Here is a 22,604-nt window from a genome sequence, read left to right on the forward strand (position 1 = left end):
AGAACTTGGCACAGAGTAATATTTTATAGATCACTACTACTGTCATTACTGATTTACAATACCATCTCTTGCACCTCAGTGGTACTATGACAAACTGACTGACAGGGGTGGCAATGCACATGCTGAAAGAGTCTCTGAAATTGAAGTCTCATAATAAAAGCTCCTTATAGCAACAAGATTGAAACATCAGATAAATTATATCCATGCCTGAGGTGCTTTCTTAGCAAAGCTATATTACCCTAGTGGAGAAAATTTGTCCTTTAGATATAATCATAAATAAATAATACAGAAGAAAGAACAAAAAAAAAGAATCTAAGCTATTGCAATGGTTTGTGATCTTCCAAAGAGTCGTTATATATTTTAGATAAATGTTAAATCTATATAATTTAAATTTTCTAACTTTACAGGGAAAAGAAGCTATAGGACATAAAATCTAAGAGCAAAAACAATGGATAAAAGACTAAGAAATATTGTTTCATTTGAAGTAAAGGAGCAAAGAAAATTAAGGTTTCCATGAAGAACTTGAGCAGTTTTATATAGCTTTTCAAGTATTTATTTATTCGTTTTAGGATATTTTCTTTAACCATCTACTTCCTTAGGAAATGCAAGAATCAGTAATGTGGAATTTTATCACAGTGGTCAAGAAGGCTACAGGGATAGCACAGACCCAAGATATGCCGTGACATTTCTTAACCTGGGACAGGTTTGTGCTTTAATTTTTTTATATTATAATAAAATATCTTTCATGAATAAAGAAATATTTATCCTAAAACATTCTGCAAATGGGAGCTGAAGAGATGGCTCATCATTTTAGAGCACTTTCAGAGGACTTGGATCAATTTCCAGATCTCGCATGGCAGCTCACAATTGTCTGTAACTCCAGTTGCAAAGAACCTGAAACCCTCATACAGATATGCATGCAAGCAAAACTCCAATACATATGAAGTAAAAGTAAATGCATTATTTTTTAAAAATCCCTGCAAATAAAGTACATCACAAACCTAAAGGTCAAGAAAGTCCTCAAGCAAGCGCTGATTCAGACCCAAAGTGTCTATATCTTTTTACCCTCTCACTATCACTTACATTTTTATATACTTACCACAAAAAAGCTTTAAAACCCATGACAGACTTAAACTAGAAAAACAAGCAGCTTTATAGCCTCTACCTTAACTCATATATCCTTTACCTGCATTGCTCAACCTATGACAGGTTTATGTTTTAGTTTTAATATATGTTCAAAGGGTAATATCTGTGTTTTAAATATTACTTGACCAAATACCTGTATATCCAGGTTGATAAATATATCTTCTAATATAAGGAAGTGTTCTGACTCTGTTGCACATCAACTTGAATAGACGCACAGTTCAATCATGTTGTGCTTATTCAAGGTCAATAAGTCCATAGGAAAAGTAATAGAATTGAATGGTGTGTGTTATGTGAAGGCCACATGAAGGTCAGAGGACAGCTTTTGGGACTCGGCTCTCTCCTTACACCATGTTGCTCCTGGGGATTGAACTCAGGCTGTCAGTCTTGGTGGAAATTACACATACCTGCCGCACTGTATCACAGGTCAACCTTACTTTTCAGTCACCAAGAACAACTTTTCCTAAATGAGTGTTGCTTGCGTTTCTCAAAAGACAAGCAATTCTAAATATCTGCATTGTCTATGGCCATACCACCCTGAACACGTCTGATCTTGTCTAAATATCTGCATCTACAGATCCAACAAAAGGGGGAAGAAATTATTCTAAGAAGTCTGGAGAGTTAAAAGAAATGGGAAAGAGCATATTTCTTAGGAGAAATAAAACTAATGTTTTGGGGGTTGAAATTGAAACCTCTTGAGCCTGTAATATGTATGGCTCAGCAGGTATGTGTGCTTTCCCCCAAGACTGGCAACCTGAGTTCAATCCCCAGGACTATATAGTGGGAGAGGAGAGCTGACTTTCAGAAGCTGTCCTTTGACTTTCATGCATGTGTTATAACATAAGAACATACACACACAGATGCACATGTGCACACACACACACACACAAATAGGGAGCGGGTAAATAAACAAATACAAAAAATGTTTTTAAATTTGATGCCTCTGACATATTCACTGGATTCATTTGGATTATGATCCTTACCTGGAGTGTTATTATTTAGGTTGTGGGGTCGCGGGGCGGGGAGGGGGGAGTTGTTCAGTTTTTTGTTTGTTTGTTTGTTTGGGTTTTTTGAGACAGAGTTTTTGTTACATTGACTGTCTTAGCTGTCCTAAAACTCACTCTGTAGACAAGGCTGGCCTCAAATTTTCAGTGATCTGCTGGCCTCTGCACCCTGCGTGCTAGTATTAAAGGCCCGTGCCACCACTGCCAACTAATTATTCAATTTTTAAAAACCACTACTAACAATTTAACTGTACCATTAAACACATTTATCACATTATCTTCTTAAGGGTAATAAAAAGAAATGCAAACACACAGGAAAAACCCTTAAGAAAAATTTAATCTCAATTTAACATGCACATAGGTTTTTTTCCCTTCAGTTTGCTTTTATACCATTGGTTGAGAAACGAGCAATACAATAGATGTCAATAGTCAAGGAACAAGCAAGACAATAAACACAAATAGTTAAAGAACAAGCAAGACAATAAACAAAGTTCTGTGAACACTCCCACAATCACTGTTTCTAAGGGCTTATCAGGATGACCAAAATATTTAAGCCAACTTCCCTGTCCTAGCCCAAAGTCATTTTCATGCCTGAAGCCTACTTCTTTGTTCTAGCCTAAGATTTAGACTCCTGCCTGAAATTACCTTTTTGTTCTAGCTTAATGTCAAATTCCTGCCTAAAGCCCATTTCCTTGTCCTTGGCCAAAGTCATATTCCTGCCAAGCAGCCCAAAAGTTCTCCACATCTTCCCCCTTTTATTTCATAAACAAGACTGAACCTGTTTTAGGTCATTCGGACAAGAATGTTTTCCTTACCCGTCGTGGAATATGCATTATTAAAAGCAATGCACTTCTGTCTTAGGTTGGTAAGACTCTGTGCAGATTCTTACCCATCCTTAGCTTGTCAGCCTGTTAAATTAATAACTATGTCTGAGGATTCCCATATGGTTTTTCACTTTACTTAATCATAAACTCATAACGTTGAAATCTTCTGCAATTAAAAGATTATAGGAAAATCATCTCATTTAAGAAATAGTATGTGTATATGATCAAGACTTGTTTACTAAAAATCACATAATTAAAATTTTTCTTTATACATATTTAAATTTTATTATTAAAATGTTCATCTAACCCAACTATTCCCTAGATCCAAGACCATGGATTGTCGTACGTTCGAGGTTGTGCATTTCATCATGGCTTCTCCCCAGCAATTGGTGTGTTTGGAACCAATGGGGTGGACATAGATGATAACATCATCTACTTTACAGTAGGAGAAGGTAACATGATAATATTGTGGTTTACATAGTGCATCCTCCAAGGCAATCTTACTGTGAAATCTATGGCAAGCAAATATGGAGATGAATTTGTATTTTAATTTTACTTAATTAAATTTAATTTCCATTCAAATAGCTTCCTGTGGATGTACTATCAAACAGTATAGGCCTGAATCTAATATGAGTTATCTAACCACCCATTTTTTTCAATTACTATGACTTAGGCTGGAAAGAAGCTTCAGTGGTTAATTGTTGCTCTTGCAGAGGACCCTTGGATTCCTAGACCCAACCTGGTGGCTCACAATCTTTCAGATCCAAGAGATCTGATACCCTCCTCTGACTTCTACAGGCACCGGACATATATGTGGTGCTCATCCGTACCTACAGGCAAAACACTCATAAACATAAAATCAAGTGATCTAAAAAATTTAATTACTATGACTTTATGATATATTTTAAATATGTTTATTTATTATTCTGTGTGTATGAAAGAAGGCATCCATGCATACCATGCATGTGGAGGTCAGAGGACAACTTTACGATGTCTATTTACTCTTTCCATTACTATGTGGGTTCCAAAGATGGAACTTAGGTAGCCACGCTTTGAGACAAGCAACTTTACCCACTGGGCAATATACTCCTCATTTATCAATCATAAAGATTATCCAAAAGTAAGGTCATTTTAATTAAAAATTATATACAATATGAGTATGGTTTTTTCATTTCTAACATATGAAGTATACAACAAAGTCATTTAATGTATACAAATGTTATACATATATGTATTAAAATCTGAGTTGAAGCCCAAAATGGCAACTAATTTGACAAGTATCTAGAAGATTTTAACTTAGCTAGTTGTTTATAAGAGGAAGTGCACTACTAAAGGAATGAGGGGACCCTTTTAAGTCTCATACTAGAAAAAAATTTTTTTCAGAAACAATGAAAGACAACATTCATAGTATCAATTATAAAATGAACATGTTTTTTGCCATCTATTTTAAAAATCAGGTATAAGAATATGGGGGGATGCCAACAGAGTACGTGGAAATTTGGTCACCCTTTCAGTTTGGCCAGGAACCTACCAGAACAGAAAAGACTTGAGTTCAACACTTTGGCATGCAGCAATTGAGGTAGGGAGAACGTCTTCATAATTTTGAATAATTATAACATGAACATCAATTCTGTGAAAGTTGAAACTCTCAAATTTGAGTAAGATTTCTTCCTTAGGTATTGATGATCTGTTAAAGCAAAGCAGTTGAAGAAGTTAATGAGCTTAACAAAAAATACTATGAGACTTCAGTTTTAGCTTAGTGGTACAGAACTAGCATATAAAGCACAATTCCCAGCACCTCAAAAGGAAACACACAATGTGTTTACATTTGTGATATGTATTTGAATAGGATGAGTTATTGTAATTAAAGCAAAATAATAAGAATTATCCTATAGGTTGTCAAATACTTGCATTGCTTGCATAAGTGTGTACTAGACTAACCCTAAGCATTTTATTTGTTACTGTACCAGATAAACAGAGGGACTAATACAGTCTTACAAAATAATGTAGTTGCTGGATTTGGAAGAGTAGGATACCGCATTGATGGTGAACCATGCTCAAGTGAGTCCCTTCACATGGAATTGCCAAACGATTGAAAACTTGTCCAAGTCATGGAAACTAGTGGTTATAATTTGTCATTTTGATGTGTAGTATCTCCTCTTTTTAAAGTCTAACACAAGGGACATGGTTTCAGAACCATCTAGTCTAACAGATAGATCCACTTGGGGTGGGTTTTGTGTGTGTGTGTGTCTGTGTGTGTGTGTGTGTGTGTGTGTGTGTGTGTGTGTGTCTGTGTGTGTGTGTGTGTGTGTGTGTGTCATTAGTTTGTAGTGATGATTAAAACTATAAAACATTCCTTGTAATATTATCTCTGGTTCCATATTTTCTTCTAAGGCCAGGCTAATTCCATAGAAAACTGGTTTAACAATGAAGCCCATGGGGGTTTGTATGGCATCTACATGAACCAGGATGGCCTTCCTGGTTGTTCTCTTATACAAGGATTTACCATTTGGACATGCTGGGATTATGGAATTTATTTTCAGGTAAATGTGATGGGAAATGATGATGGCTTGTTTCTCTTATGCTTGTTCTTAGCACTATATAAACTATGTCTTGTATTACAGACCACAGAGAGTGTGCACATCTACAACGTGACTCTGGTGAACAATGGGATGGCCATCTTTTCAATGATCTACATGCCGCCTTCTCTGTCTCACAAAATTTCCAGTAAAACAGTAAAAATTAAGGTAAGAAATGAATGCAGAGAAGTGGTGAAAATGAGGATAGCAAAACTGTTAAATGTCTAATTGTAATAATGTCCTTGGTGTCTCTAGAGATCATGTGACCACCCTTCTCCTTACCCCCTGTCTTCTTTTCTTACCTCTTCTTACTAACACATCTGTGGCAGTACATGCAGTTTTATCTTCTCCACCAAGGTTTTTCTGAAACAACAGAGATTCTGATAACACTACCTCCACTTTGTATTTCTTCTATTGATGGAAATGTCTGCGTTTCTATCATCACAGAAACAGAATTTTTCATTTAATCCAACTATTTGCATATTAGCCTTCCTTATTGCTTTCATCTGAGTCTCATTTCTGTTGATACTGTCAATCTCAATTTTTTTCTTGGTCTTTGTTTAATGAGCAGTCTATAAATAATTTTTTAGTTTGTTTTTTTAACTATACAGTTCATTATTATTATGTTTTTCTTTTAGGAAGAGTGAGTATTAATACTGTCTTCTTTGGCTATTTTTGGTAGAACTCATTAATTGTTGGAAGTAGCCCTGAGTTTAACTGTTCTGACATCTTAACTAATGACAGTCCTGATGTAGAACTCACCTCTGCACATCGAAGTTCCAGGCCCCCATCAGGTAAAAATTGGGAAATTCAGTGTTGATTTTAATGTGTCTGCATATGTAATTTCTGTTAATTCATTTCTTGTTACTAAAAGGTGGGAGAAGTGGGATTTGCTGGCCGACATTTGCTTCAGCTCATAACATGGCTCCTCGGAAGCCTCATGCTGGAATCATGAGTTACAATGCCATCAGTGGCCTCTTGGATGTCTCAGGCAAGTATAAATATATAGTCTTTCACAAATCTACTCAGTGTTTATAGGAATCTGTGAAGCACCTACTAATTAATAATGCTTCATTGGTAGTAGAATGTACCTAAGTTGATTTCTATAGTAATCTGCTGAATATAATTGAAAATGACAGTAAAAGAAATCTCACTTCATAACACATTTCAAGGATGGCTCCCTAGTGAAGTTAATACATGTAGGTCTGTGTTGTATGTGTGTAAAGGGGATGAATGAGGAATGTTCATATGTGGATATGGATGAGGGAAAATGTTGGGGAGAGCAGGATGTTTCCCAGTCTTTGTCATTCACTGTCTTATTGCCTTCAAAAATGAAAGTTCACTGTTTCAGCTAAGCGGCTGATTAGCAGGTTCACAAGACCTGCTTGTCTCTGACCTAACAAGACATGAACAGCCATGCATGGTCATTTGCATGAATTCCAAGGATTCAAACAGGTTTTCATGTTTTCAGATCACCCACTTGTACCCCTGATCCATCTTCCTAGACCTCTAATTTTTTTATATAAATTATTCTATTTAATTACATCTCAAATGTTGTCCCCTCCTGGTCCTTCCCAGGAGGACCAGAAAAGGCAGTCTTTTACTATATATGTGCATGAGGCCTTGGACTAGTCCAACCAGACCTTTGACTGGTGGCTCAGTCTCTGGGAGCTCCCAGGGGTCCTGGCTAGCTGGCACTATTGTGATTCTTGTGGGGTTGCCATCCCCTTCAGTTCCTTCAATCCTTGCCCTAACTCTTCCATAGAGACCCCTGACCTCCATTCTATGCTTGGGTGTGGGTATCTGCATCTGACTCAGTCAGCTCCCGGGTAGAGACTCTCAGAGACAGCCATGCTAAGGCTCCTGTCTGCAAGCACAACATAGCATCAATAACAGTGTCAGGGATTGGTGCCCTCAACCCAGTGGGATGGATCTCAAGTTGGGCTACTCACTTGTCGGCTGTTACTTCAGTCTCCTCTATTTTTATTCCTTCATTTCTTTCAGACAGGAGCAAGTTTTTTGGTTGAAACTTTGGTAGGTAGGTTCAAGTCCCCATCCCTCCACTGGGGGTTCTATCTTGTTACCAGAGGTGGTCTCTTCAGGTTCCATATCTCCACTGTTGGGCATTTCAGCTAAGGTTAGCCACATTGAGTCCTGTGAGCTTTTCTAATCCCAGGTCTCTGGGACTTCTTAGAGATTTCTCCAGCCCTCACCAGCACCATCTGACTATTTCCATTCATTCTCTTGGACCTTTGGGCCGCTCTACTGACTTTCCCAATACCTGATCCCCTAGTCTCCTTCACCCTCTCAGACCTACATACCTTCCTTCATTCCTTCCTCCCTCCCTCTGCCTCCCATTTATTTTCCCTTCTAAGTAGGATTTAAGCATCTTCACTTGGACCTTACTTCTTGTTTAACTTCTTTACGTCTGCAGGGTGCATCATGGGTATTCTGTGGTTTTTAGCTAATATGACTTATCAGTAAGCACATACATGCATGTCATTTTGGATCTGGGTTACCTCACTCAGGATATTTTCTAGTTCCATCCATTTGCCTGCAAAATTCATGATGTCCCTGAATTTAAAAGCTGAATTCCATTGTGTAAATGAACCACATTTTCTGTATCCATTCTTCAGTTGAAGGACTGAATGTGTTGCTTCCAGTATCTGGCTATTACAAATAAGTCTTCTATGAACAAAGTGAAATACTTGTCCTTGTTGTATGCATTGTTTGAGACCAGGAGCAGTACAGCTGCGTAGAACTATTTCCAGTTTTCAGAGAAACTGTCAGATTGATTTCAAGAGTGGTTGTGCAAGTTTACAATCCCACCAGCTATAGAGGAGTGTTCCCCTTTCTCCACATCCTCACCAAAATGTGTCACTTGTGTTTTTGATCTTAGCCATTCTGATTGGTATAAGGTAGAATCTCAGGGTCAATTTGATTTGGATTTCCTTAATGACTTAGGATGTTGAACACTTCTTTAAATGCTTCTTGGCCATTTGAGATTACCTATTGAGAATTCTGTTTAGATCTGTTCTCCATTTTTAAATTGGGTTTTTGGATTTTTTAGTCTAACTTCTTGAGTTCTTTATATATTTTGGATATTAGCCCTCTCTTGGATGCAGGGTTAGTGAAGATCTTTTGCTAATCTGTAGGTTGTCATTTTGTCCTATTGACAGTGAGTTTTACATTACAGATACTTTTCAATTTCATGAGGTTCCGTTTATCAATTGTTGATCTTAGAGCCTAAGCCATTGGTGTTCTCTTCAGGAACTTATTTACTGTACCAATGCTTCCAAGGGCATTTCCCAATATCTTTTCTATTAGATTCAGGGTATCCAGTTTTATGCTGAGGTCCTTGATCCACTTAGACTTGAGCTTTGTGCTGGATCATATATATGGACCAATTTGCATTTCTCTCCTTGCAGATTGTCATTTAGACCAGCGCTGTTTGTTGAAAATGAATTCTTTTATCCCATTGTATCATTTTGGCTTCCTTGTCAGAAATCAAGTGTCCATAGGTGGATGGGTTTATTTCTGGGTCTTTGATTCTATTCCATTGATCTACCTATCTGTTTCCATACCAACACCCTGTAGTTTTTATTACTATCACTCTATAGTACAGCTTGAGTTCAGAGACTTCTGGAGTTCTCATCAGACAGTTCTTTCATTTGCTTGGTTGAAGTTACACCAAGATATTTTATATTATTTGTGGCTATTGTGAAGGGTGTTGTTTCCTTAATTTCTTTCTTAGCCCATTTATCATTTATATAAAGGAGGGCTACAGATTTCTTTGACTTCACCTATGGGTCTTTCTTATCTCATTTTGGTTGAACCTGGCTACATCTGTATCAACAATAATGAGGAGTATCTAATTTTTATGGCAAGGAAGCCCATATGTGTTCATGTGAAAATCTTTAAAAACCATGCATCTATGAATGGTTTGCAGTCCACACTTATAGGAGAAGCTGGAGTTGAGCTTAATGGACTAATAAAGATCTAGGCAAGACACATACATTGTCTACCACTGCATTTTATATTTGCACATCTGCATTATTATTCCTGCAAAGAATTTCTTAAAACAAAATATATTTTATAAGCATAGTAGAAAAACTTACTTAAGGATTTTGAAAATGGCCTTTGATTTATTAGATTTTTAAGTAATTTTTTAAATGTCTATGTAACCCACAGGGCACATAATATAAACAAAGAGGCCAAAATAAAAACAATGCCTCAGTTAATTCTTGCTGCATAACAAATCATCCTAAAAACTTAGCGTTTTAAACAATTTATTAGTTCACAATCAGTGGATCTGCAATCAGGACTTTGTTAAGCCAAGTCATTATATAGCTATTGTCCCCTGGGCTTTTTCATTGAGTGAATACTAGTTTATAGGATGTATGCATGCTGGTTAGGTAGAAATGGCCTCTACTCCTTGTATAGAATTTGATGCCTGCTTAGTATTGCTGAACACTAGCTATGGTGATAGGAATGATTGAGCTTATTTAACTATTGAAGGTTATGGAATTCCAAGAAGCACCAAGATTGCTAGCCCTAATATGAAAGCATTCTCCAGATGTGTTCTTGTGCCACAATTAATATTGTCTGTCCTATTATTTAAACAAAGTATCATTGCAAAATTGAGAGAAAATGTAGGAGAGGATTACCCAGATACTGAGATGCAATCCTCGACCATAAATAATGGAAGGTGCTTTTGCTATACCAACCTAAAACTCCATGTCCACAGCAGTGAGAAAGAATGTGTTGGATAAAATAATTCTAGCCTTAAGTCGTTCTTCAGAGAAAGATAATTATTTTTCTATTATTTATGTTTTAGGTTCAACATTTGTTGGATTTAAGGATGTTTGTTCAGGAGAAACTAATGTGATATTCATTACTAATCCTTTAAACGAAGATTTACAGCATCCAATCCATGTGAAGAATGTACAACTCATTGACACTGTTGAACAATCCAAAGTATTTATACATAGACCTGATATAAGGTATCATTATGAAAACTCGTTATTTTCTTTATTAACTTTCTACACTATGTTTCCTGTTAAATGGCTGGGGAAGGATTACTACATTAAAATAATTGCTACTATCTTGAAGGAAGTGATATTCATGAATATTCAGACTTTAATTTAAATTTTAGCATCCTCACTTGTTTTAAAAACTCAGCTTTACTGCATGTGTCCTCACATTATTTTTCATGCATCATCAGTAACATCTTTACTAAAGGCAACGCGCAGGGATGCAGTTTCATTTGCTTTCTTCCCCCTTCCCCCACCAACTTCCCTTCTCCCTCTTGTCTGAGCCCTGCTTTTCCAGCCTCACTCACTCTGTCCCAAAGGTTTTTATTTATTTATTTATTATATGTAAGTACACTGTAGCTGTCTCCATACACCCCATAAGGGGGCATCAGATCTCATTACAGATGGTTGTGAGCCACCATGTGGTTGCTGGGATTTGAACTCATTACCTCCGGAAGAGCACTCAGTGCTCTTCATCATGGCGCCATCTCTCCAGCTTTCATCTGCTTTCTATATGAATGTTTCTACACTAGTCATCATAAAGGTGTAAGAGATATCACTGTATCATTTCTTTCTGTTAAGTTTTGTTACTTGTTATTTTCCAAATATCCTATCATAGTCACTCTAAAAATGTGCTTGGGAACTGCACATCAGTTCTTCTAATTGCAAAGACTGTAATTATATAGAAATTTAGGCCTGAGACCTTTCACTGATTCGTTAGTATCAAGACATCTCCAGAGAATGATTCCATAGATTTCAGGTTATAGAGTAATTTAGTTGATTCCTTATATTGTCTTATGACATATGGAATGGGAATTTAGGTGTAAGACAAAATTCAAGAAAAGAATTTTTCTGTCAGAAGTCCTTGGCCAGTGTATAAAGGAACATTGCTCTATAACTGTATAGGCATCCTCCCAGAGAAATAGTGTCCCATAAGTAGCTCAGCTTTATATGATTTGATGTTCATGACAGCCCAACATTTACTTATTTAATATTATTGTATTTTGGTGGTTCTATTCAACAGAGCCACTTCCCATTAAACAACTAACATCTGATCATTTAGTGGGGATTTAAGTCTTCAGATTTTATGTATAATTTTAATGTCTAGGCCATGAAGATTGGGTTGTGCTTAGTTATCATTTCTTTTAGTTTTATTTCTAGTGGATATTATTGGTATTCCTCAGCTCTTCCTTGCCAAAAAGTGCACTCAGCCTTCAAAAGCTTAAAGTATCGATCAATAACAGAAATGGGCCCCCTCTTTCACAATTGTAATTATAGAAATCCCTGCATTACAATTTGTTACTACCACTCTTGCAATAAAGGGAAAAATAACTGAGATAGCAACATCTCTACTATGCAATTCACTTTCCAAAACTTTTCATAAGATCAGAATGAAGCTTATCTGAAGACCACAGTCAGGCATGTTCTATGTTCCTTCTCTCTCTCTGTATTGGAAGGTATCCTTCCTCAACTAACACACACACAAAATTTTACCTTTCAAGGCTCTTGGGAACCTGAATGAAGACAAACCACACAGTTTGAGGGTTCCTGACCACTTTCCTTACGGATTTGCTTTATAAACCACACTACTCACACTTGAATATAAAGAACATATGAAGTACTAAAATATTTATTGAAACTCTCCCGCGTGTGTATTATAGAAACGATTTATATTTGTCCCATCACACACACACAAAAAAAAAGTCAGAGGTATACTAGGTTTACATAACAGACCCAAGTTTTCCACTACTACGCTCTTACTAGAACTCAGGGATGAAATAGTTCTTCATTGTACACATCATAGCAACTCTAAATACTGAATGTGTGATGCATTGCATATTTCTGTTGGGGTAATATTTTAAAATGGCATCACCTGAACTATCTTGTGGTACAGAGCCACCTTCTTCCAGACTAGGCAAGGCCTGAGACCATGAGCTGCAGTGTGTTCTTGCTGCTGCCATGGCTCAGGCTGCAAGCTCAAGCGAGCCAGAACACCAGCCCTGGCACCCATGAGATGCAAGCATGGGAGATGGCTCTGTCTATCTACCACGCTGTCTCCAAAAGGCTGGGCTGAGTCCAGACCATCCCACCGTCCATGCAGTACCCAGCAGAAATGAAACTCTAATGTTTAAAGTTATCCAATAGCTTTATATATTTGGTAATGCTCAAATAACAAGAAGCCCACACAATTAGAGGTGTTACCTAATACCTAACCTAGATATTATATTACTTTAGACTGCTGGACACACGCTTACATCCACTGCCATTTTCCCCTCTCTCCTCTTCCCTCTCTGCTAGCTCCTCCTCTTCCTTCTCCTCTTTCTCTTCTTACTCCTCCCACATTAGCTCCTCCCAAAATACCGAGTTTAATGTGGTGGGAAAATTACTGCTACAGCCGTCCTTTATTATATTTGAGCACAATCAATTAACAGTGCAAGTAACTAAAAATGAAACCAACATATCATTTTAGATTGAACTGTGTGAGTCATTACAATATAGTTACCTAAAGAATGGTTACCAGTATACAGCAGAAGCATCACAATTCAAGTTTATCTGTGTGTACATTGACAAGAATCTATAAGAATATATAGCAGCCTTCAACTAGCCAAGAGTCTAAGATAACAGGTAGGAAGGTGAAATAGGCAACTATTTTTAAATATTCATACTGTCTTATAGTAAGTAGCAATTTATCGTTTGTGAGAAAATTAACAAAGACTACCTGGCCAACATAAAGTTTTCCATCCTGTTACAACAGAATAGGCATCCATCTGTTGTATAGAGAAATAAATGTTAGTATATTGTGAATAATACACAAAGATCAAATTTATAATCATACAAAATATGGAACAACAGCATGGAGTTCTAAGTATATAGCCCACATGTACAACTTGTCATTTTGAAATGTTAATAAAATCCATAATAATGAAGCAAATATACACCATAAAAAATCATTCTTCATTGCAATTCTAACTACATAGGCTATTTTGTTCTACTAGAAATTCTTTCTAAGGTAAGACTTAAGCAGCGACCTTAAGCCATTCATTGTGCCTTTTCTTCCCAGCAAAGTAAACCCATCTGATTGTGTGGACATGGTTTGTGATGCCAAAAGAAAATCTTTTCTTAGAGACCTGGATGGTTCTTTTCTGGGCAATTCTGGGTCAGTGATTCCTCAAGCAGAGTATGAGTGGGATGGAAACAGCCAACTGGGCATCGGAGACTACAGAATTCCTAAGGCGATGCTCACATTCTTGAATGGAAGTAGAATTCCTGTTGCTGAGAAAGCACCTCATAAAGGTGTGTTGGATCTTATTTGATTATTAAGCCTCCAGTTTATGAAATAAAATTCTTTTTTTTCAAGATCTGAGTGATAAACTAATAACTTGTAGGTTCCGTTAATTGATCTTATGTACAAGATAAAGACAATAATAGAAGGAAATTTTGCAGAGATTTCTCATTATTTATAAAATATTATTATACATATTTCTAGGGATTATTAGAGATGCAACCTGTAAATATATCCCAGAGTGGCAGAGCTATCAGTGTTCTGGAATGGAATATGCAATGATGGTAATAGAAAGCCTGGATTCTGACACAGAGACACGAAGACTTTCCCCAGTGGCTATCATGAGCAATGGCTATGTTGATCTCATTAATGGTAAGTGTTCAGTGTAAATAGATCCAGGTTAGTCAAAGCATTTATTCAATGAATAGAACTATGTAAAAAACTACTTACATACAAATCTAGCAAATATAAAGGCTTCTTTGCATTCCATATTTAAAAATTATCTATGTGTAGTGATGAGATTTTACACTTTAGCAGTTCTTCATCCAGGAAAACCGAGACATTTATTTTATATTGAGTATTTGTAGGAAGAAAATGAGGAGGAGATAAAGAGGAAAGAGACAAAGACAAAAAAAAAAAAAGGAGGAGGAACATTGTTCTGTAATGATTGTTACCCTTTTGTTGATAAGGATGCATAATATTTTGAATAAAAAGATTGATCTTTTTCAAAAATATACTTTGCCTTATATAAATTAAAAGAAAGTATGATGATACATTATTCAGAATATGTAAGAAGTGTGTTGTGGACCTCACATTGTTATTCTATGGATATTTAGAAATACTTTGCAGCTAGTAGCAGTTGTTTATGTAAACATACAGCTTATGCCTTTGACTTTTGAGAATAATTTGTGGAGGTCCTGTGTCTAGGCTTCTCCATTCTGGCCCTAAATAGCTGGAGTGCAAATGGGAAAACAGTTTCCATAGAAATGCAATAGATTTTGGAGACCAAGAATTTTTCAATTAATAGGATTAATTTCTAAAAGGTATCAAAAGCACAAGACAGGGATTCATCGTACATCCCTGAACAGTGCTGGGGCTCAAATGTTAGTCTCTCATCAAGCTTAGTGCTGAAAAGGCACAGAACCTGCACCACACAGATTTCCATGCCCTGGCTATACAGTAACATGGTGTCAAAAACAGTGTAGAAGTCAACCAAGTGGCCATTCTCTTACAAAATCTACATTTTTTTTAAACCAATGAAAGAAACCAAAGGTACTAAATTAGAGACATTTGAAAGTTCCATGATTTTCTGGCTTTCCCGACTTAGTTTCTAGAGCCAGCAATCAATGTCAAATACAGTTTTTTCATTTGCAAAGCAGAGGTTATGGGAACAGTTACAGAGAAGTTGGTGAATAATGATGGAGTAGAAGACAAGTTTTCAAATTGCTCTGATTTGGGAATGGAGAGATTTCATTATATTAATTTTTATATTTACCTCTTCAGAAAGGAAGTATAAGTTTTCCCACTTCCCACCATAACACATCATTTCTCTTACAACTGAGTTTAACTTTAACAGTGTTGATTTATTTTTAAGTGTTAAGGAGATAATACTAGTGAAAAAAGTATGAATGTATTATGAAAATCATGTGGACTTTGGGAAAATTACTCACAATAAAATTACTGAATATCACTAAAATTTCCTTTAAAATCCTAATACTAAATTGTGTTTCTTTTTAATATATGGCACTTTGGTTTTAAAGTATTTTTTTTTATTTTATTCACAGACATTTCTGCATGTTGGTTTTTAAAACCCACAAAGAATATATATTTAATGTGGGATTTATATTTGGTGTGCTAAGGGATGATGTTATATTCTCCTTGATATTTAGAAGTTGATATTGATTTAAAATTTGATTGAAATGCAGCTATAAATATTAATAAGGATTCTAAGTGAGCCAGACAATTCAGCAAACATAATGAAGGAATACATCAGGAGATTTTTGTCAGTCACATCTCATGGGTTTTTTTATTCAAATAAAATAGAGAAATTTGCTCTGAAAGCTATGCTATACTCATTCTGAAAATGTCTAGAGTTGACTAGAAAGCCATCTGCAATGTCTTAGCTTTTTAGAACATTTGCTTGATGGTAGAGTATGCTCAGATGATTTTACTTCATTAATTATATTAACTGTCCTGTAGAGCCTAAACAACTGTCTAACAAAAATTTACTGTTGCTATTACTATAAGAATAGAGAATTGATTCAGACAAACCTGTTAGTTGGCCCTTATGTTTCAGGCTGCTGAGTATCTGGTTACAGAGTGAGTACAAGACTAAACTGGACAATTTAGTGAAATTCTGACTCAAAATAAAACCTGTGTTAAGGGTTAGTAAAGAGCTAGCATGCATGAGTCCTTAGGTTCAATCTACACAGCTCCCCCAAGTCAAATGTGTTATGGAATTTATAGTTTGACCAATGAAAAAATAAACAATGGCCAAAAACAACCGATGAGTCTTCTTCAGGAATACAAATATCCACTCTTTGTTGGTAAGCTCCATCATAAAAATATGTGCTAGCAGATTTTCTAGAAACAACCTCAGAAAAACTGGTGAATCTTGAATATATTACATTGGTGAGTCTATAACACAAATCTTAGCTAACATACTGTCCTTTTAACCCCAGTAAGTATCAAAGTAAGGGTAATAGGAGCAAGTTGATTCCCTACTTTCTATTTTAGCCAAAGTTTGAGAACCAGCTTAGAAGTCTGGGTAGATGGCCGATAAATAATAAGTTTAAATGTTGAGCTTGTATCTCAACCCTTGCCATTGGCTTTCAGTACAATGAGTCTTCATATCTTGGGGGGAAAAACAGCATTCTTTAAGTAGGAACGGGAACTTTAATTTTGCATGGATTTAGGCCCACAGGACCATGGTTGGTGTGCGGGCTATACATGCCAAAGAAGACTGTCTCTGTTCCATGGCATAGTGGCTCTGAACAAAACGTATGAGGTTTACTTCACCGGGACCAGTCCTCAGAATCTTCGGCTGATGTTGCTTAATGTTGAACATAATAAGGTGAACCTAGATAGAAGTAATGCCTTAAAGATGGTCATAATTAGTTTCATGCCTCTAGCGATTAATTCTGTTTCCAGCTTTCTTTAATGTTATCATCCTTCCACCACATTTAAAAGGATCCACTAGTGTATTAATCTTGACAGGTTTTCTCTGTGTGAAAGAACATGCATGTACCGAACACTTCCTGCCAATATGACTGATTCCTGTACTCCCTATATGAGGGTTGGCAGTGATATCTATAATAGCATGACTAGCTACCAAGCCTGAGTTTTTATACTAAAATTGTGTATTACATAAAGGTATAGATTTGCTTTTCTTATTCTTACATGTGGCTATTATGCACATACATGCCAGAAATATGTTTTTGGAATTGATTTCAGTGTTCTCGGAGTATTATTTTCAATATCTTCGGTAATGTCAAATTTTTGCTGCAAGTAGAACTCAGCTGGGAGCATTAAATTTATTTAGACTGTCAGTGGAAACAAGCATAGTACTTAATAATAGTCCCATAATTCAGACTCTCGTTTCTACACATACAAGACTTCAAAGTCCTAGAATGTTAGGTACAGGACAACCTCTGACCAGGTCAAGCAGGTAGCAGAGGAACAATGGGATATTTCCCTTCCTCCCTCCTTTCCTCCCTCCCTTCCTCTCTTTCTTCCTTCCTTCCTTTCTTCCTTCCTCCCTCCCTCCCTCCCTCTCTTCCTTCCTTCCTTCCTTCCTTCCTTCCTTCCTTCCTTCCTTCCTTCCTTCCTTTCTCCCTCCTTTCCTCCCTCCCTCCCTCTCTTTCTTCCTTCCTTCCTTTCTTCCTTCTTCCCTCCCTCCCTCCCTCCCTCCCTCCCTCCCTTCCTTCCTTCCCTCCTTCCTTCCTTCCTTTCTCCCTTCCTTTCTTCCTTCCTTCCTTTCCAGGTGATAACACTTCCATCCTATAACTTGGGCATTATATTTTTAACCCTCTCACTCCATTGCATTCCTTATACAAACCACTTGTAAAACCTGATGAGTTTTCAAACATCCAACATAAGAGGACCTCTTACTACCTTTCAGTGAAACAATGTTACCATTGCTCTAGATGAAGGAAATTACCCACCACCCTTCTTCCTATGTCTAATCTTGCCCTCCACTGGTGGGTCCTCATTAGCCAGCTAGGAAATGTTAGGAGTCTCCTCTAGCCAAGACCAGATCAGGTCCTTCCTCTGTCTTTCATTATAGCCACACTCATTTGTGGGAAGCAGAGCCTTCACAATGACCTACAAGTCCTTATGGGAATCTCCCATGTTTCAACAGACTTTTATGGGTCTTCCTATCAATGTTTTGTGAGATAGTTTTCAACATGGCAAATTTAATTTTGATTTAAAAGTTTCTTTTGTAATTTATTATTTTTGAAAAGAACCCTTTCTTCTGTTTAGTATGTGATTCTTCTAATAATTTTTCTTACATTACTCCCTTCTACTGGGACGTATAACTTAGTTGCTAATTTATTATGTCTACATAAATGGTTAGATGCAAACATATTTTAATCTTTGTCCAATATTTGCCATAAGTTCACAAATACTGGTTTCAATATCTTACAAAAGGTGTACATAGTTGAACACATTTTTTAGAAACTAAATTCTAAATATTCTGTTACATTGCTCCAATAAAAACAGACAAATGTTTGCTTTCAACAGGTGGTTCTAGTAGGAATTTTTTTTTCTACACTTCAGCGTTTGGATGTCTATGTGAACAATTCGTTGGTCTGTCCCAAAAATACGGCATGGAATGCCCAAAAGAAACACTGTGAACTTGAAAGGCACTCGAACACAGGTATTTCTTTAGGACAGTAGGCATAGTGTTTATATAACTGGTTACTTGCAAACATTCTTTGCAATATCTCATTATGACATTATTTCCTTAGATACTGATGAATAAAGATGAAAGTATGTTTTTAGTCCCATTCAACAAAAACAAAGTTGTGATCATTTATAACATGCTTTGAAAAATCACTGCCAGTGAAACTCTTTACCTCCCTGTGCATGAAGATAAGAGATTCTGTAATGAACATGTTTATTACTACCTGACAAAGCTTTCCATCTATGTATATGGGGCTTAACTATTCTTGTGCTCAAGAGAGATTTTTGCTTGGAATTTTTACATCTCCCTCTGCTTTATTTCTGTTCTATAGAAGTCAATGTGTGAATTAATTCTAGATATGAGAAGTACTATCAAGAAAGCTATCATAATATTACCATTATTGATTAAATATGAATATATAATATTTATATATTTATATATATAAATATGAATATATAATGAATTTGATTTAAATGTAATAAACGAAAAGGTTACATTTATCTACATAGTGGTATTTATAAACCAAGAATTATTCCTCTCTATTTATTGAACAAAATGGTTTGGGCTAGGGTTAGAGATAGGGTTAGGGTTAAAGTTTTTTATTCAACAAAATTCTAATATTGTTGACAGCCGACACTGTGTTCCATGAGTAAACTTAGATCATTTATCTCTGTGCTCCATGAGCTTGGCCCACCATTGTACAAACATTAACAGCAAAATAGAAGCTAGACCTGGAAGTATGATTTTGTGGTCAGTATTCTTCACCATTTGTAAAACAAGTCTTGTTTTTACTACTAAAATATAGTCAAAGTTTCCAGACATTTTCACATGTCTGATACTGGACTCTAGAAGCTTTACATGGAAATCATTGTTAACAGTAAATCAGCAGAAACCAGCAGCTGGATAAAGTGAGGTAGGAGAAATGATACCATTTGCCAAGCCTTCTGCTTTAGTCTCCTCAGACCCCTGTAACAAAATCCTATAAACTTAAACAGCGTAAGTTATTTTTCTTTTACTAAACAGCACAATTCAATTATTTGTTTAATTTAATTGTCTTTTCTTTCTCCTTTTTTCTTTTCTTTTTTCTTTTTTGAGACAGGGTTTCTCTGTATAGCCCTGGGTGTCCTGGAACTTCCTCTGTAGATCAGGATGGCCTTGAGAGCTCAAATATCTGCCAGCCTTTGCCTCCCAAATACTGGAATAAAAGACATGAGCCACCATGCTGACATTTTTTTCCTCATGATTTTAATCAGTGATCAGATTCTGACGAGAGAGTGTTTTCCCAAACAGCAGAGTTTCCTTTCTTGTTGTCTTTTCACTCTGTGTGAGAGCCAGCTCTTTGCCCTCTTTCCCTTAAAGGTTCTAGTTCCATAACGAAGTCTTCACTCACACTCTTACGTAATTTTCCTCCAGAGAGCTCCATTTACAAATACCTTCAAACAGAGAATTAAGGCTTCAACACAGGAGTCTCAGGAGGATGTAATTCAGTTCATAGCAGTCTCAAAGCCAGAACAGACAAGCAAGGGCTTGAAAATATTGCCTAGTTCTTGAATGCATGCCCTTGATGGTTCTACTGCAATGCCTCTTTATAAACTAACCTTTTAAATACAAATGATGGCATCTACCTACGGCTCAGTGTTCATAGAGAGTTAACTCTCAATGAAACATGTATGGTACAAAGCACTATCATTCAAAGTGAGGAAAATAAGAGATATTACAATCAGCAGACTTTAATATGGAGACAAAGCTGAAAAACAATAGCACAGATGCCTTTTCAGAGATTAACAAAACTGTGAATAAGTGTTATCAGATTGTTTATGAGGCTCAAACCAAAGGGTGTCACATAAATCACTTCTCCAGCCAAAGATTAAAATAAAATTAAGCATTGTTTCAGCATGAATTCGTTAAAGCTTTAGCACATTGAATGCAGAATGTCCTTGTGTCACAGGCTTCTCTATATTTGAAGCTTACCTGAAATTCTCTATTATCTTGATCTCTAGATCCTTCGTATTGCAATAATATAAAAAGGTTAACTAAGATGGATGGCACAGGCATCATTATCAGGAGTATGAACTCATATCCACTTTGCAACACAAAGCACATTCTTTAGATTCACACAGTGAAGTACACTTTGGAGCTGTATAATTTATTCTACCACCATGATGCATGTCAGCCTTTGGGGCTTAAAATTAGAGATTTGTTACTTCTTAATTATGTTGATACTGTCACACACACACATACACACACATGCGCGCGTGTGCGCAAACACACACACACACACACACACACACACACACACACGCAAACTTCAGTTTTGCAAAATCCAGTTTCCAAGCAGAATTTGTTTGATTAATCATAGATTTTACAAGCTAGCATGTAATCCCATTTCATTGGCTTAAGATTCCTCTGAGATGTTTTATTGGATCCTTCACTTTTATTACATGGCCTCTGTTTTCAGTAAAAATAGAAATATTAAATTATAAATGCTCTTTTAAGAATTGGCATCTAGCACTGCATAAATTAGAAGCCCATTAAACTTATACTTTTAAATTATCAAATTCCTTCACCATGGCTTTAAAACTCAGAATGTGTTTTAAAGTTATTATTTTATAAGTAGGGAAGTAAAATAATTTATAGGCCATTGTTCTTAAGCAATTCTACCACAGTAATTCATAGGCTTACAATTAGTTTGCTTTCTCATTTATATTGTGACTATAGTTAATTTTTTAGAAATAAATTTTATATAAGATGGGTATTAATGGCATTATTTTGAAGACTAACTTTGCAAGTTAGTTTTATAAGTAATTTTGTTTTTAATGTGTATGCTTTGTTCTGAAAATTACAAAATTGAGCTTTTTGTAGTTATAAATATTAATCACTATGTGGCCATTATGCTAATAACAATATATTTAAATGTGCTGTTTTGGCCTGTGTTTTCCTTTGTAGAACAATCCCTTCCTAACTTGGGTTCCACTGTCCCTGGTGAAAACTACTTTGATAGAACCTACCAGATGCTGTACCTTTTGCTGAAAGGAACTACACCTGTGGAGGTCCACACTGCCACCGTCATCTTTGTATCTTTCCACCTGCCAGCAATAACAGCAGATGAGTTTTTTAGCTCACATAATCTGGTTAGAAATCTTGCCTTGTTCCTAAAAATACCAAGTGACAAAATCCGTGTCAGCAGAATAATAGGAGCGAGTCTGCGAAGGAAGAGATCCACGGGACGCATAGTGGAATTTGAGATTGGGGCTGCTCCCGCTCGGTTCTTAAGCAATTCTACCACAGGTATGGGTATCAGACTTTGCAACAAAGAAATGTGATTAAGTCTAAAGTCATAAATAAACCTAGCATGGCCTAGTTAACCAGGACTCAGGGAATTCTACTACCCATATATCAAGAACCCTAATGGCCTACAAATTATTTTACTTCCCTACTTATAAAATAATAACTTGTTGAAAAGTTATGGAGCTGCTTATTAATACATTATACAAAAAGACTTGACTTAATAGGAAGTGACATCATAGTTTATTGATAAAGTGTGAAAATAGATTAAATTAAGGAAGTGACATCATAGTTTATTGATAAAGTGTGAAAAAAGAATAAATAGTCAATTAGAAGAGAAAGCTGCCAATGAAACTCTGTTGCTTAGAACAGAGAAAGCCTGGGCTTACGCTGCTGCAATGACTTCTATGATGTTGTCTGTCAGGAGTCCTAGCTGACTTCCCATCTTCAACTCTGAACTTCCTTGGACTTATATTGTCAGTGCTGTGGTCTCAGTGTGACTTACTTACTTGGTTCCACTTATCTGTGGATTTAACCAAGGAATTTC

General features: G+C 36.3%; 1 protein-coding gene across 1 annotated transcript in view; it reads left to right on the forward strand.

Moving 5' to 3' along the window:
• The window catches only part of Pkhd1l1 (PKHD1 like 1), a 145,718-nt gene that overhangs the window by 112,272 nt on the left and 10,842 nt on the right, over positions 1-22,604 (forward strand). Inside the window, exons 62-75 of the mRNA XM_076912207.1 lie at positions 600-703; positions 3,294-3,423; positions 4,429-4,550; positions 4,942-5,032; positions 5,366-5,514; positions 5,596-5,718; positions 6,233-6,344; positions 6,425-6,541; positions 10,388-10,553; positions 13,645-13,877; positions 14,071-14,238; positions 16,782-16,939; positions 18,610-18,745; positions 21,719-22,060. Of these exons, the coding sequence (XP_076768322.1) occupies positions 600-703; positions 3,294-3,423; positions 4,429-4,550; positions 4,942-5,032; positions 5,366-5,514; positions 5,596-5,718; positions 6,233-6,344; positions 6,425-6,541; positions 10,388-10,553; positions 13,645-13,877; positions 14,071-14,238; positions 16,782-16,939; positions 18,610-18,745; positions 21,719-22,060 (2,151 nt within the window). The remainder of the gene's footprint in view (positions 1-599; positions 704-3,293; positions 3,424-4,428; positions 4,551-4,941; positions 5,033-5,365; positions 5,515-5,595; positions 5,719-6,232; positions 6,345-6,424; positions 6,542-10,387; positions 10,554-13,644; positions 13,878-14,070; positions 14,239-16,781; positions 16,940-18,609; positions 18,746-21,718; positions 22,061-22,604) is intronic.

Source organism: Arvicanthis niloticus, chromosome 13 (genome assembly GCF_011762505.2).
Source record: "Arvicanthis niloticus isolate mArvNil1 chromosome 13, mArvNil1.pat.X, whole genome shotgun sequence".
NCBI classification, from domain to species: domain Eukaryota; kingdom Metazoa; phylum Chordata; class Mammalia; order Rodentia; family Muridae; genus Arvicanthis; species Arvicanthis niloticus.